At 39.1% G+C, this 14,958-nt stretch overlaps 1 protein-coding gene across 4 annotated transcripts in view; it reads right to left on the reverse strand.

Moving 5' to 3' along the window:
- ARHGAP10 (Rho GTPase activating protein 10) overlaps window positions 1–14,958 on the reverse strand; it is a 102,761-nt gene that overhangs the window by 66,543 nt on the left and 21,260 nt on the right. For all 4 annotated transcript variants that reach the window (XM_053403174.1, XM_053403173.1, XM_053403172.1 and 1 more), the window contains exons 2-3: window positions 4,980–5,075; window positions 4,826–4,887 (exon numbers count right to left, since the gene is read on the reverse strand). In XM_053403174.1, the coding sequence (XP_053259149.1) occupies window positions 4,826–4,887; window positions 4,980–5,075 (158 nt within the window). The remainder of the gene's footprint in view (window positions 1–4,825; window positions 4,888–4,979; window positions 5,076–14,958) is intronic.

Genomic DNA, 14,958 nt, shown 5'->3' on the forward strand with positions numbered 1-14,958 from the left:
TAAAAAAGGGAACACATTTTTTAAAAATTTATGATTTATTGTAGCAGAGAAAACAAGCTTCTCAGATGCTGAAAAAATTATTTATTTACTTACTGCTTGAAATACGCAGAACTATAGTAACTTATACATGGATAAAGCAATCTTTTAGAGCAGGACTTAAAAGTCTTATTCGTTTTCATTTTCCCTTTTGTTGTTGTCAAAACATACCTAAAGCATTTTCAAGCGCCCCATCAAAATATAATCTGTTTTTTACTTCCAAGTCTTCAGTTTAGACAGCTCCCATCCCTCTTTCCAATATAGCCTCACAAGACACGTCACATGTTAAGTTCCTTAGTTGAAAGGACTGTGAAAAATTTGAGTTGGTCTGATCAAACTCAGGAAAGCTTCTCAACCTGACTGAGCTAAAGTTTAGGTACAGTGGTGCCTCGCAAGACGAAATTAGTTCGTTCCGCGAGTCTTTTCATCTTGCGATGTTTTTCGTCTTGCGAAGCACAGTCCGTCGCAACTGCGCCTCTTCAAGCGGCTTTAAGAAAAAAGCGAACAAACTCGCAAGACGTTTTCGTCTTGCGAAGCAAGCCCATAGGGAAAATCATCTTGTGAAGCAACACAAAAAACCGAAAAACCCTTTCGTCTTGCGCGTTTTTCGTCTTGCGATGCATTCGTCTTGCGAGGCACCACTGTATATGCCTTTATATTACAGTGGTACCTCAGGTTAAGTACTTAATTCGTTCCGGATGTCCGTTCTTAACCTGAAAATATTCTTAACCTGAAGCACCACTTTAGCTAATGGGGCCTCCTGCTGCTGCCACATCGCCAGAGCACGATTTCTGTTCTCATCCTGAAGCAAATTCTTAACCTGAAGCAATATTTCTGGCTTAGCGGAGTCTGTAACCTGAAACATATGTAATCTGAAGCGTATGTTACCCGAGGTACCACTGTATTTCCATGAAGCCTTTCACCAGCCCACATGACTGGTAACAGCCCCTTTCCTACATGCACCCACAAAAGCTAGGGGAAGTATCTTCTTCCCCATCTTTTTATGAAATAAATCTGTAAAACGAGTCTGTAAAATGTGTCAGCCTTTGAAGGCATTTACAGAGGTCTGCCTAAAGTGTGATTAGTCTTCAGGGGTTGGAAAAGTATTTTCAAGATTCATGCAATTTGCTTAGCTATTCATGGAAATGTTCACGGAAACGTCTAACTCCAGCATGCACATTTTGACATGAAAATTAGTCTCAGCACAATCTTTATAAATTGGGGAAGGTACATTATGAAATATACAAAAAAGCATGAATGAGCACGTGAGACTTGCCTGCTCTACCACCTTTACATGTGATGGCTTTAACTGGATACAATGCTAAGTCATGATTTAGAATTAACAGCATGAACTTCAACAACCCTAAGACTTGCATGATCCCCCTTCAGCAAATGAGCAAAAAGGAGTTCAGGTGCTTCCACTAGCATTTTAGATTAAATACAGTTTAATTTGTCACCTGAACCCTAAAACTGTGGCTAATCTTAATTATAGCGAGTTGAAACTAGACAGCTTCAAACCATGATTTCTAGTTAAGATTGTTGAGAGAACACAACAAGCTGTGGTTAATCTAAACTGTAAACGAAAGCTTCCAAACTCATGCTCACAGCCATACCAAAAGAGGAGGGTTGTGTGCAAGTCCAATACTCCTTTTTGTAATGCTAAGCTAGAGATAGGCAATGTGGTACACTCCAGATGTTGTGGACTTCCAACTTGCATCAGCATTAGGCAACATAGCCTCTGATAAGAGATTATGGGAGTTGTGATCCAGAACATCTGAATAGTACCATGCTGCCTACCCCATGCTAAGCCATGGTTCAGTGTTACATCAGAATGAAGCCTGTAAGGAAGCACAAATATGTCTGAGTAAGAGAACACAGATTCAGATGGGTAACATATTTACAATTTTCATTGGTTGCAAATACATTTGGTTTCAAATACTATTTTTAGTAGCTGAAAGTAAAGAAACAGTACACAATAGTACAATTGTGAAAGACAGCCTCCTTAGATTAAGCTGGTTTTTCCAAGCCTTAAGGTAAAGGTAAAAGGACCCCTGACCATTAGGTCCAGTCGTGGCCAACTCTGGGGTTGCGGCGCTCATCTCGCTTTACTGGCCGAGGGAGCTGACGTACAGTTTCCGGGTCATGTGGGCAGCATGAGTAAGCCGCTTCTGGAGAACCAGAGCAGTGCACAGAAACACAGTTTACCTTCCCGCAGGAGCAGTACCTATTTATCTACTTGCACTTTGACATGCTTTCGAACTGCTACGTTGGCAGGAGCAGGGACCAAGCAACGGGAGCTCACCCCGTTGCGGGGATTTGAACCGCCGACCTTCTGATCAGCAAGTCCTAGGCTCTGTGGTTTAACCCACAGTGCCACCCGCATCCCTAAAAGTAGAATGTTAAATTATTGACCATTGTCTGTTTGTCAAACATTGTTAAATAGGAATAGTGTTGCAACCAAGTTTATTATCTAACAGAAGATATTCTTCTGAAGTATTTTCATAGCTACAAAGAAAAAGGTTTTTCCAAATTGTAATTGCTAATTAAAACGATTGCATTCCTTTAAGAGTATCAACAAATACACTTGTAATGCCTAACCAGCTGGACTTGTATTTTTGGACACCATCCAAAATACCCCCAAGTGACCAAAAGAAAAATCTCTCTCAATTTCAGCCTTGGGGAATTTAACCAAGTTACAGAAGAGTGTGGTTTTATCAGAAATACCCAATAATAGCTTGTGGGAATTTTTTAAAAGCCCCATGTTTTCTTTCAAAAAATGACTCATTTATTTCACATCCCTATGGAAAAAAACAACATTAAGAAAAAAAGTAAATGGGCTACTGATAAAATGTTCCACATTCACTGAACTAAGAGAACAAGCAGGATGTCAACACTACAAGCACATATTTCCTAATCAGCAACCTGCTTTTGAATTTGTGAATATTATTGTAATGAGGTCTTAAGGAAGGAAATGGGTCTTTTAAATTTAAAAAATAGTCTATATTTTCATACATATGCCTGAAGGGACTATGTTGAATAGGTCACTGAGTGCCTTTTCTGGCAAACAGGGAAAAGGGGGAGAGAAAAGAGAATGGGAACATGAAGAACTCATGGTTTGAAACTGGCTTGTTTTGAAACTAACCAGAGTTTGCACGAGCCCTGGTTCAAACTATAGAAGCCAACATTAATGGAAAACAAAAGCTTCCAAGCTCCTTCTCTCAACTGCACAAGCCCAGAAGGAGGTTAGGCTCTGTCATACAGTGGTAAACCTCAGATGCCCGTGTCCTGTGAAGCCCACTAGTTGCCCTTGCACATCTGCAAGCAAATTTACTCTTCCACCACTGTCTTGCTACAAAATTTGCCCCACCGCTTTTTGCCACTTCTGTCAAAAAATCAAACATTTACTTTCCTTGCCATCTTTTCTTCGGTTTCTGCAGTGCACTGCAATGCTGAGCTCAGTATTGCTCTTGCTGCCCTAACCTTATTTCCAGTTTCTTCCTTCATACTTCTTTCGATCACAGATAACACTAAGCAGTTGTTCTTTTAAAGTTGCTTAGTTTTATTGTTATTTTAACTTTTTATAAGCTATTCTGGAAAGCTGTTGAAGGGTGGGCTATATATCAAAACAATTTTTATTGTTGTTAGCCACTTTGGGAATTCTATATGGCAAGACAGCAAATAAAGAAAGGGCGGCCATATGTTGAGGAACTCTACCAGCAAATTCCATTAACATACTTCTGTGCAGCTACTCAGAGTAAGACATATTTGTGGCATATACTTCAAGTTTTCAAAACATTTGGGCAGTAATAGTTTTAAGGCCAGTTTACACCACAAAACCAGGTGCTTTACAAGGCATTCTATGCACAGAATGTTGCACTGAAGAGGAATTTCTGTGAACAGATGCATTATGGCACAGAAAAATCAATAAAAATTCACATCAGCCTACGGTGTCTTCAACAGATTGTAAAAAGAGAAGTCAGTGATGCAGCTAATCCCAAGACACTACATCACCTTTTTTTTAAGGTTGCAAGAAGAACGAGCTGTTAAAGAGTGGCCAGAGTTGGAGGAGTTCCTCTGGGAAGACTTTGTAATTTCGACTTAAAAAAAAAAAATCTGAGAGAGACTTTTATATAGCTTTGGCCTGGAACCAAATTTTGTGTGGTGCTATATATCCTAACATTCCATTGGTTTCAATGGAACATCTGTGGAATGTTGGCACTGTTAAAATGTACAGTGAGCTGAAAACATAGACAAGATGAAATATAGTCTCATTTTATTCCATCTGCCAGCACTAAGGTGACATACACACAAAAGTCAAAATATTTGCTATAGCACCCTGAAAGCAGAAACTCAGAGCGAGAAAGGTAATGAAGAATTTCATTTTCTGCACTAATTCCTTCAACTTTCAAACTGAAAAAACTGTGTCCTTTAATTCCAAAGAGTTGATGATCCTTTGCATGTGTGTTCATGCAATTTCCTCGTATGAAAGGTTTGAAGAACAGTGGAAAGTGCCATGAAAATGAGGAGCCCGGTAGATACAGTGACAGAAAACAAAAGCTAGAACCAAGTGTATTCTTAGTGTTCTGAAGAATTCAAGAGTTTGTGCCTACTAAAAACAATTTCAAATGGAGTCTTCTATCACTGCCCTAAACAGAACACTCCAGTGATAAGAAACCGCTATGTACCGAGTCAGACCACTAGCCCATCTAGCCCAATGTTGTCTACATTCAGTAGTGACCAGAAGGACAGCATGAGCTGATCTCACTTCTCAATGCCACCAAGAACTTACCAGTATTTCTCTTTGTTCTTCTAGATTTTTCAGAAAGTTAGAGAATTCATGGAGGGATGCATCTGCAACAGGAATAAAAACATCAAGACACATGGTATACTATCAGAAAAGTAGGAAAAGAATATTACACGCTCATTGCCCCTCATTAACATACCTATACATCGTTCATCATCTGTTTCTGCATCACCAATAAACTCAAATTTAAAGTCTCTCAGTGAATGGGCAAACTTTCTTTGGGCAGCTGAGAGATCTGTAAAGAAAGAAAAAACATAAATTTCAAATCAAGAACCTAGAAGAAACAGAGTGCAATATTTACGTTTAATTCAACTTAAATTGAAATTTTCCCATGAAGAGGCTTGTAGATCATGCCACAAATGCACAAAAGATTAAACTATAATAAAAGTTTGTGTAATTTTATGCTTCTTAAAGCTACACTTTCAAATCCTTTAACTAGCAATGGAACCATTCATAATTATCCAAATGTATTATGAATTGAGCTTGGCTGTATTATGAATTCAGTATCATTTCTGCCAGTTTTATCTGGCTCAGGATTGCACTATTATTATTTTTTTAAATGTAGATCACACAATGCTAAACTTAGCTCATCTGCATTTTAAATCACTAGGAGAAAACAGACCTAAATCACTGATAAAATAACATTTTACATTCGCAGTTCAGATATTTTCTAACCAATGCAAACAAAGTGACTGATACAGTCATTAACACTTGTTAGACAACTAAAAATGCATATGTCATATGAGAGCAACCAAGCTACTGGTTGCTTAGGATTTTGGTGAATATAACTCGTGATGGACCTACGAACCGGACCTGCCACATGGACCTGCTCATAACACTTCACAGTCCACATCCACAAAAACCTTCAACCAGCTTAACTAACTAGGTAAGATAAATATAAATTGTCAGTGGTGCTTATGCATAGGCCTAATAATTCATAATATCCATTCTCATTTGGACAGATAAAGGATATTGCATTAGTCAATTGCTTATTTTCTATTTCCCTTCAAGAACATCTTCTCCTAAAGTATGGCAGCCACAGATCAACTTTTCCCCAAGACAGAAACACCTAATGTGAAAACTAGTGATAGAAAAACTCTTAATGTTGTGGACATAGGGAAAATGATTCCCTTTGGAAAAATGGAAATGAGATATATTCACCTGAAGTATGGAAAAGACAGGCCCAGGATAAAGGCTAGGCTCCCAGAATCTCATATTCAAGTTATTTATAGTTCAACAGACATGGCTGAAATGGAGACGCTTTACAGATATGCAGACACAAAAATTTTAATCCTGTCTGAAAGTTAGAAGGCAATTGGAATTACTATCTTCCCTTTTAAACATGGATGCTATAATAACGACAAAGTTATCAAAGTGTAGCTACATATTACCGTAATTCCTATAAAAACCAGATATCCCATTACCGCCTTATGTGATCTAATATGATTTTAAAACTGTAAGAACTGAGTATTGTCTCAACAATGAAAGAAAAAAGGGACTGCATTGGCTCCCCCCACCCACACTAAAAGCAACAATTCTGCCAAACCATCATATTCCAAAGTACAGTTTCAGATTCCATGCTGATATGCCAATTACACCCATATAGATTTCTACCCACTTAAGACTGTTGGCATTTATAATTACAGTGGTACCTCGCAAGACGAAATTAATTCGTTCCGCGAGTTTTTTCTTCTTGCGAGTTTTTTGTCTTGCGAAGCACGGTTTCCCATAGGAATGCATTGAAAATCAATTAATGCGTTCCTATGGAAACCGCTTGCCGGGCTGGCAGTGCGGAGAAGGGCTTTTCTCCCCACCGCAAGCCTTCAGGACAGGTCCGGGAACAGAGGGGAAGGCGCTGCGCTTCTCCTCTGTTCCCGGGGCTTGCGGTGAGAGGAGGGTTTTTCCTCCCCACCGCCAACATTAAGAACAGCATTCTGAATGTTGGCGGTGGGAAGGAAAACCCTCCTCCCACCGCAAGTCTTCAGGACAGGTCCGGGAACAGAGGGGAAGGCGCGTTGCGCTTCTCCTCTGTCCCCGGACCTGTTCTGAAGGCTGGCGGTCCACCGCCAGCCTTCAGAACAGCCATCCGAAGGATGGCACGGGGAGAAGGGCTCTCCGCCCCACCGCCAGCCTTCGGAGCAGCCTTCCGAAGGCTGGCGGGGGGAGAAGGTCTCTCCGCCCCACCGCCAGCCTTCAGAGGAGGTCCGAGGACAGTGGGGAAGACGCGCTGCGCTTCCCCGCTGTCCCCGGAGATTTCCCTATGGGCTTTCGTCTTGCGAAGGAAGCCCATAGGGAAATTCGTCTGGCGAAGCACCTTGAAAAACGGAAAACTCTTTCTTCTTGCGAGTTTTCCGTCTTGCGAGGCATTCGTCTTGCGAGGTACCACTGTAATTGGTGCACTTAAATTCACCACCCACCAATACAAAGGCCATCCACAAAGAACATCAGAAATGCAAATAATATTGTGGGGAGGGGCAACAGGTAGAGGCTAAGATTTTAGCAGCCAACTGATGGTGCATTAGCAAGAGGGGGAAAAATACAATGTATTCATTCTGCTCTCTCATTGTGGATTGCTGAGAAAGAAAAGAAACCAGCAATAAGAACAGAGGCAACGCATCCTAAAAGCAATTGTTATTATAATGGAACTACAACAAACATATTTTTACAAAATAAACAGCACTTGAGTCTAACAATGAAACCGGGAGGAAGGAAGCTGTTTCCACTGCTTAACATGCACACACCACACAAATACTAAATAAAGCCACTTCTGCACAATGGAAGTTTGACCCTTCACAGGAGATCCATGATTAGATTCCTTAATGTCTTTATTTCTATATAAAAGCAACTATGACATGTTCTGAATTCAACTGAAGCAGCGATACTTGAGTAGGGCGTGTTCAACCCTGACTTCTACAGTGTTTTTCTGATCTAATGTCCTTGAGAGTCCCATGGACTGCAGGAAGATCAAACCTATCCATTCTTAAGGAAATCAGCCCTGAGTGCTCACTGGAAGGACAGATCCTGAAGCTGAGGCTACAATACTTTGGCCACCTCATGAGAAGAGAAGACTCCCTGGAAAAGACCCTGATGTTGGGAAAGATTGAGGGCACAAGGAGAAGGGGACGACAGAGGACGAGATGGTTGGACAGTGTTCTCGAAGCTACCAACATGAGTCTGACCAAACTGCGGGAGGCAGTGGAAGACAGAAGTGCCTGGCGTGCTCTGGTCCATGGGGTCACGAAGAGTCGGACACAACTAAACAACTAAACAACAACAAATTTCCTTGACCCCAGAGCTGTTGCATTCCTTTCAGTGAAGGCAAAGGGGAAAAGTACCTCATTGTCATCATCTCAGCTTCAATTGTATATGCTCTTAGCTGTCAAAATTAAATTTATGAAAACAAATACTATATCATGTGAACATTTCACTCTTTAAGCGTTATACCACTCACTTATTCAATTTGTGAAATGGTGACAGTTAACAAAAGCAACATACAAATGAAGAGATAACTGAGTGTTTACAACACACAGCATCTCCACAGACAAAATGTCCATTGGATTTTTATCTTAAAAGTATCTGTCTAGCTTGAGGTGGCCTAAGCATACATAGTTTATCATTCACACTAGTGATGAGAATGGTACATTGTATAAAAATTGTCACGTCTGTACACATTTCTTGACAACTTTACACATAAGGCCATATCCCATAGAAGTTTGTTTGTAACTAGCAGATGACACCAAACTGGGAGGGGTAGCCAATGCTGCGGCAGGCAGAATCGGGATTCAATATGACCTTAACAGAACTGGGCCCAAACATACAAAATGAATTTCAACAAATGTAAGGTTCTACACTTAGGCAGGAAGAACCAGCTGCACAAATATAAGTTGGGGGACACCTGGCTTGCCAGTAGTACATGTGAAATGGATTTAGGGGTCTTAGTATACCACAAACTTAATATGAATCAACAGTTCATCAAGCAGCAAAACAAACTAAAGCTATTCTAGGCTGCATCAACAGAAGTATAATTTCCAGATCAAGGGAAGTAAGGTAATAATTCCACTTTAGTCTGCCTTGGGTCAGACCATACCTGGAGTACTATGTCCCAGTCTGGGCACCACAATTTGAGGAGGTTATTGACAAGCTGGAATGTGTGCAGAGGAGAGGGCGACCAAGATGATCAAGGGTCTGGAAACCAAGTCTTATGAGGAATGGTTGAGGAAACTGGGTAGCTTTAGCCTGATAAAGAAAGGACTGAGAAAAGGTATGATAGCCATCTTCGAATATCTTAAAGGACTTTCATCTGGAGGATGGAGCATGCTTCTTTTCTCTTGCCCCAGAGTCTAGGACCTGAACCAATGGCTTCAAGTTATAAGAAAGGAGATTCCAACAAAACATCAGGAAGCACCTTCTGACAGTAAAAGCTGTTGGAACAGACTCCCACAAGACTCTCTTTCCTTGGAGGTTTTTAAGCAGAGGTTGGATAGCCTTCTGTCATGCATGATCTAATTGAAATTCCTGCATTACAGGGGTTTGAACTAGATGACCCTTGGGGTCCCTTCCAACTCTACAATTCTGTGATTCATGAAATCTTTCACTCCAATAAAGAAATACAGTAGATTCTGGATGCAAACTTAGTTTGCTTCTTCCTTCTTCCTTCCAGCATGTTTGCTTTCAAATTAAGTTGAGTCAACTTCTTCAAAGAGTTAATTTCTGCCAGTTTCCTCATAATTATATGTATGCACACAATGTTTTAATTACCATGTAATTACTAAGCTAATAAATAGTTATAGTCTTTATTATGAACTGGGCTTAGGACAGACAAGTATATAAAACTATACACATTAAGAACAACACAAGGCCTAGTTTAGTTCACTGAACCCCCTATTTATTTGTACCCAAATCACATTAAGAGGATAATCTTAAAACATACTTTCATATAAATTATTCTGATCTTATCACATCATATTTTTCAAAAAATATAATAACCACCCTAGGTACTCTTGTATTTTTAATATAGCACCACAGTATGCAGTCTGTAGGCATCTCACTGCAAAACATTCCTGGAAATGGGAATGCTTATTTATATTCACATATACAAGTATTTTCAAGAGTTTGGCTGGAAGTACAGAGTTTTCCTCTGGTTATAAAAGCAGACTGCAGACATTTTGAAGTACGTAACTAGCACTATAACTGATCTATTATGGGGAAATGGATTTATGGGGTAGTTCTTTCAAGGAGAACAACAAAGCAGGTGGAAGATTAAAATACAGCATGCTCACTATTTCAGGATTTCATTTTGTGTCTATCCATCTCAAAGGGCCAGTACAGCCCAAATACTTTGGCTAACACACCATCAACTACATGCCTTCTTAAACAATCCAGCAGTAAAATCAGCAGCTGCTAGGCCCTTGACCACCTTCGAAAACCTTCTCCTGATAGCAGAAGGACTCAGCAAAGGGACCGCAACTATTAAAAGAAACTACATAAATGCATCCACCTTCCTTGCTGCAAGTTTTCTACTAGCTAAATTAGTTTCTCTCCAGTCCAAAATGCAGATTGTACCACGTAATCATCAGTTTGCTGGCCAAACTAAGAATCAAAGTAATTTTACTTAGGTTGGAGGTACAAAATCAGTCCTCTTAGATCCAGGTGCTTCTGCTACACAAAGCAATTAAGGCAACCAAAACTTTAAATTAGGTTAACTAAAGATAAATGCTGGATTAGGTCCTAAAGGTAAATGCCTGGATTTGTACCCAAACATCTCATTATAAAGGAAAGTAGGTCTCAGGGTTCCACTTACAACCTATATTTTAACAGAATACAAGCAGAAGATTAAGACATGATTACACTACCTTATGAATAATATTGTAACAAGATGAACCTGTGCTATGCTAAGTTGTCATTCATAAAGCTGAAAGATGGGTGTGAAACAGTTTACATGTTGCTGAACGTCAGCTTCCATCTAGCAGCAAGAATCCATCCAGGAAACACATTCTAAATTGTTTTCATTTCCTTTTATCTAACAAAGCTTAATTCTAGAGAATGAAAGAATGATCCTAGACTAATTGATGGGAACAGTGATTACCATGTTGGTCATTTTTGGCAAATGTGCCACAAGTCGAGTTCAAAGTATATGATTACATCACTCTGATACATGCAGCATAAAAGTATGTCAACATAAATATAGTATTTAATAATAATAATAATAATTTTATTATTTATACCCCACCCATCTACCCCGTACCATATAACTGGTATGAAAGGTACTAAAAAGCAGTGAATTTGAATATTCAAGTTTGTACATGAATTAAAATATTTTAAAGAATATATTCCTGTTCCTTTAAATGGAGCCATTAGCAATTAACCTATTGCATGCAATGGAAAAAGGGGTGGGGTGGGCAGAAAAAGAGACAAAATTTGGAACACACAGTAAAGATATTTAGATAAATATGCCAGAACACATACTGTATTCATTTTTTTTCATATTCACAGTTAGAATCCTATGACTCAGCTGCTGAACATTTACAAGAGGATGTTCGATGTCCTTGTGCCAGTAGGAGCGCAACTGACAGATGCTCATCGTAAACCACATTCCACAGCATAGGCATGTACTTTTGTGTCATGCACAAACCTCAAACTGTAGTGGCACATTTAAGACTAACAAATGTGGCATACACTCATGAGAGCCAGAAAGCTGGAACCCACTGTCAGATCCCCCAATTTAAAATAATAAGAATAATAATATTCTGAGGCTTACAGTGCAATTGTACACATGTTTACTCAGAAATAAGTCCTACTATGTTCAACTAGGCTTACTCACGGGTAAGCTTGGATTCAGATTTTAGGCCTAGTAATTAAATTGAGATTTATCCATCTTTGCAAGTGTCTTATAAAGGCTACTATTTGGGGGGGGGGCATATTACAAAAAATGAGCAAGTTATCCCACTTGAAATGCTTACTCCACTGGAATTTACAGTCACAGAAGTCATTATTGTTTAATATTAAAGCAGAGCTTAGAAAAGTATATATTTTTCTTCATATCTAAGATCTGAGATATGGGTGGCTTCATCCAGACTGTATAATTTAAACTTTGTTACTAAAACATTTCAAGCACTAAACAACAACAAGAGATTAAAACTAAGACAACTTTATTCAAACAGGCATCTATAAGCTACAGTGAGATCACTGATCTAACTCTGGCTGATACTTTAATAAAGGTTTTGTGAAAACACTTTGGAAAGACAACAAGCAATAGCAACAAATAAAAATGTAGCAGTCCATAATTAAAACAATATGAAATAGGCAAGGCAGTGGACAGAAGAAAATATTTCAGACGATGGAGAGAGAAACAAAGATTACACAATATAATGGGCACCCCACTCTTGGAATATATATATTTGCATTTACTACTTTGAACCTGGATAGCCCTGTGGTAACATCAATATTAACAAGATGACTTATTTATAAGCAGATTCAGTGCCTGCATTAAGAGACTTTTTTCCTGTCAATCAATTTATTTTGCTTACTATTAACATGAGTGCCTGTCATACACACACCCCATTAGTTTTTCCAAAACTAACAATATACAAGTCGTAATTAGTTTCAACCACAGAAGCTGAGAATCTGCTGCCAACAATAGGTTGGTGTAAACAAGTTTTGTCAAAACACATTTTTGTCAGCGTGTGTCTAAAAGGTATCATCTATCTTTTTGTTTCATCATTGCGGACTTTTATCACTTAGTCATACAAAGTATATTTATACTTGTAAACTCTAAATACTGTGACTGAAAGTGTAAAAACACAAACACTCGACACATTCCACTTCATTTTTGCCCTGCACTGTTCAGAACTCATCTTTCTGCATCTCCTGTTCTGATTCCCCTCCCCCACTGAATTACAGGGGGTTGGAGTAGATGATCCTCGTGGTCCCTTCCAACTCTACCATTCTATGATCCTATGACCGCTTTTCCTAGGGCTCTGCTTGCAATGTTCTAACTGAAATATTAATAGTCCTTGTGTCACACTTATTTTACTATTCGTTAAATTTGTATAAATGTCTTTATGTTAAAACTTGCAAATGAAATAGGGGTTGCAAGCACACACCACTCTTCAGTCAAGTTATAATCATATTTGTATACAAGCTGCTTCACATTCCTAGCCAAATAGAATAAAAACTGGCTTCATTTCCCCCGGATGATCTGATGTCAGTGCTTCTTACTTTAAAGAAGAGGAAAGTATATGCTATGCTGACGTTGTAGTAGGAGCTAAATAAAGAACGTTCTGCATGCACACTAAAGTAGAACAAAGAGTAAATTGTAGGAGGTTGTCCGTCAGGTCTTAACAGCTGGCCCAATTCTCAATGTGGTTAACCACATTTTACTCAACTTACCCACATTGCAAGTTTTAGCCAAATGCTATCTTACTTCAAAGCACGTTTTAGCTAGCCCAAAAACAGTGCTTTTCACAGGCTTGCACTTTTTCAAAGGACAGTATTTTACTTCTATGACGTAATATTTGAAAAACAAAAACTTCAGTTGTATTTGCATAGTTTTCAAAAGTTTTCACAGGAGTCTTTTATGCTAGATTGTTGCTCCAAACAACTCAACAACTTTCCATATCAGTTGGGGGAGGGAATAACTAGAAGAATAAACATAATGTTTGGGTACATTTGCTTATGTTGAAGCATTTTCCCAATTACCACTAACTCCATCTGCAGAGAAATCAGGTGCAGTCCTTGAACCCTTCATGGCTTGGTCCTGCCAAACTCCCCTTCCTCACCACTTGTAAATGTTAACTCTGAATCTGGGGGGAAGGCATGCAAGACCAAGGCCCATCCCTGTTCACACTGTGTATAGGAAAGGTGTTAATGTCTCAAAAAGAATGAAAACAGCAATGTTCCTCTGAAATTCCACATGTGGAATTGAAGGCAGCCAAAGTGAACTTCAGACAGAGGTTTTTTCCTACCATACAGTACTTGCCCCACGCTGCTGCTTAAGAAATATTGGATACAAACACAGCTTTATTATATTGACCGATGTTACCACAAGCATGCTGAACAGGTTGGTATTTCCATAACTAATCAGCATTTTCACTAAAAGATGATTTCATGACAGATACAATGTGTGATCCACTTCACTGCACAGGGCTGGTGACCTCTTCTGCTCCCAGTGCCAGCAGTCAAGTGCTGGCAAATCTCAGGCATATCCTGGACCAGGGATACTAACTACTCCAAAGGAGCATCAGTGCCTGCTTCACAGGCTATGCACACTGTGGCATCTGGATCCCAGATATATCTGGTGTGGCTGAAGAGGCAGTGCTGCACAGCATTGCAAATCTGTGAAAATCAGGCACTGACTAATTTTTAGAAGCCTCATTTTAAGCTTTTGGAGGAGAACTTGCCCAATCCTTCTGCAGCCCTTACATTTCTACTCCTGCAGCTCTAATCTGTGATAAAAAATAAGCCAATGTTGATTTGTATTGGAATAGAAATTTACCCTTCCCTTCCTGTTGTACTCATACCTACTTAGACGTCTATGCTGTACAACAATAATTATCTATTTTATATGTCATTGTAAACCATCCTGCCAATTATCTTATAGAGAACTCACAGAAACTTGACCCATTTATCTATTTGAAAACAAACATATTTTCTCCAAACAGGAAACAATATATTTGCCTTATTTATCCTTTTTCAATGGAGCCTTATGATGCTGCAGATCCTGATGAAAAATAGTTCACAGCCAGGCAGTTTGAAATTCACACCCCAATTCATTACATTTATATTTTTACATTACATTGATATTCTATAGGGTTTGTATGCAACTTTCTCTGAAATTACAGCCTCTAAAACTGAGACCACTTAATAATATTTATCATTCTTATCTCCCTTCAGAAGTATGCTGAGATGACTTGTTTGAGGCTAAACAGAAACATGTTAGACAAGCAGAGACCTGAATCCTGTTTCCCAAAGTCAATCCTTCTTTGCATTGCATTTGCCATGGAGTAATTTTGATTTGAGGCTTAAACATATAAATAAATGTGTGAGGCATCTTATATACACTTATCCTACAGACAATGAACACAATGAGACCTGTCTGTGGCCTAATTTGCATGTAACAC

Source organism: Podarcis raffonei, chromosome 9 (genome assembly GCF_027172205.1).
Source record: "Podarcis raffonei isolate rPodRaf1 chromosome 9, rPodRaf1.pri, whole genome shotgun sequence".
NCBI lineage: Eukaryota > Metazoa > Chordata > Lepidosauria > Squamata > Lacertidae > Podarcis > Podarcis raffonei.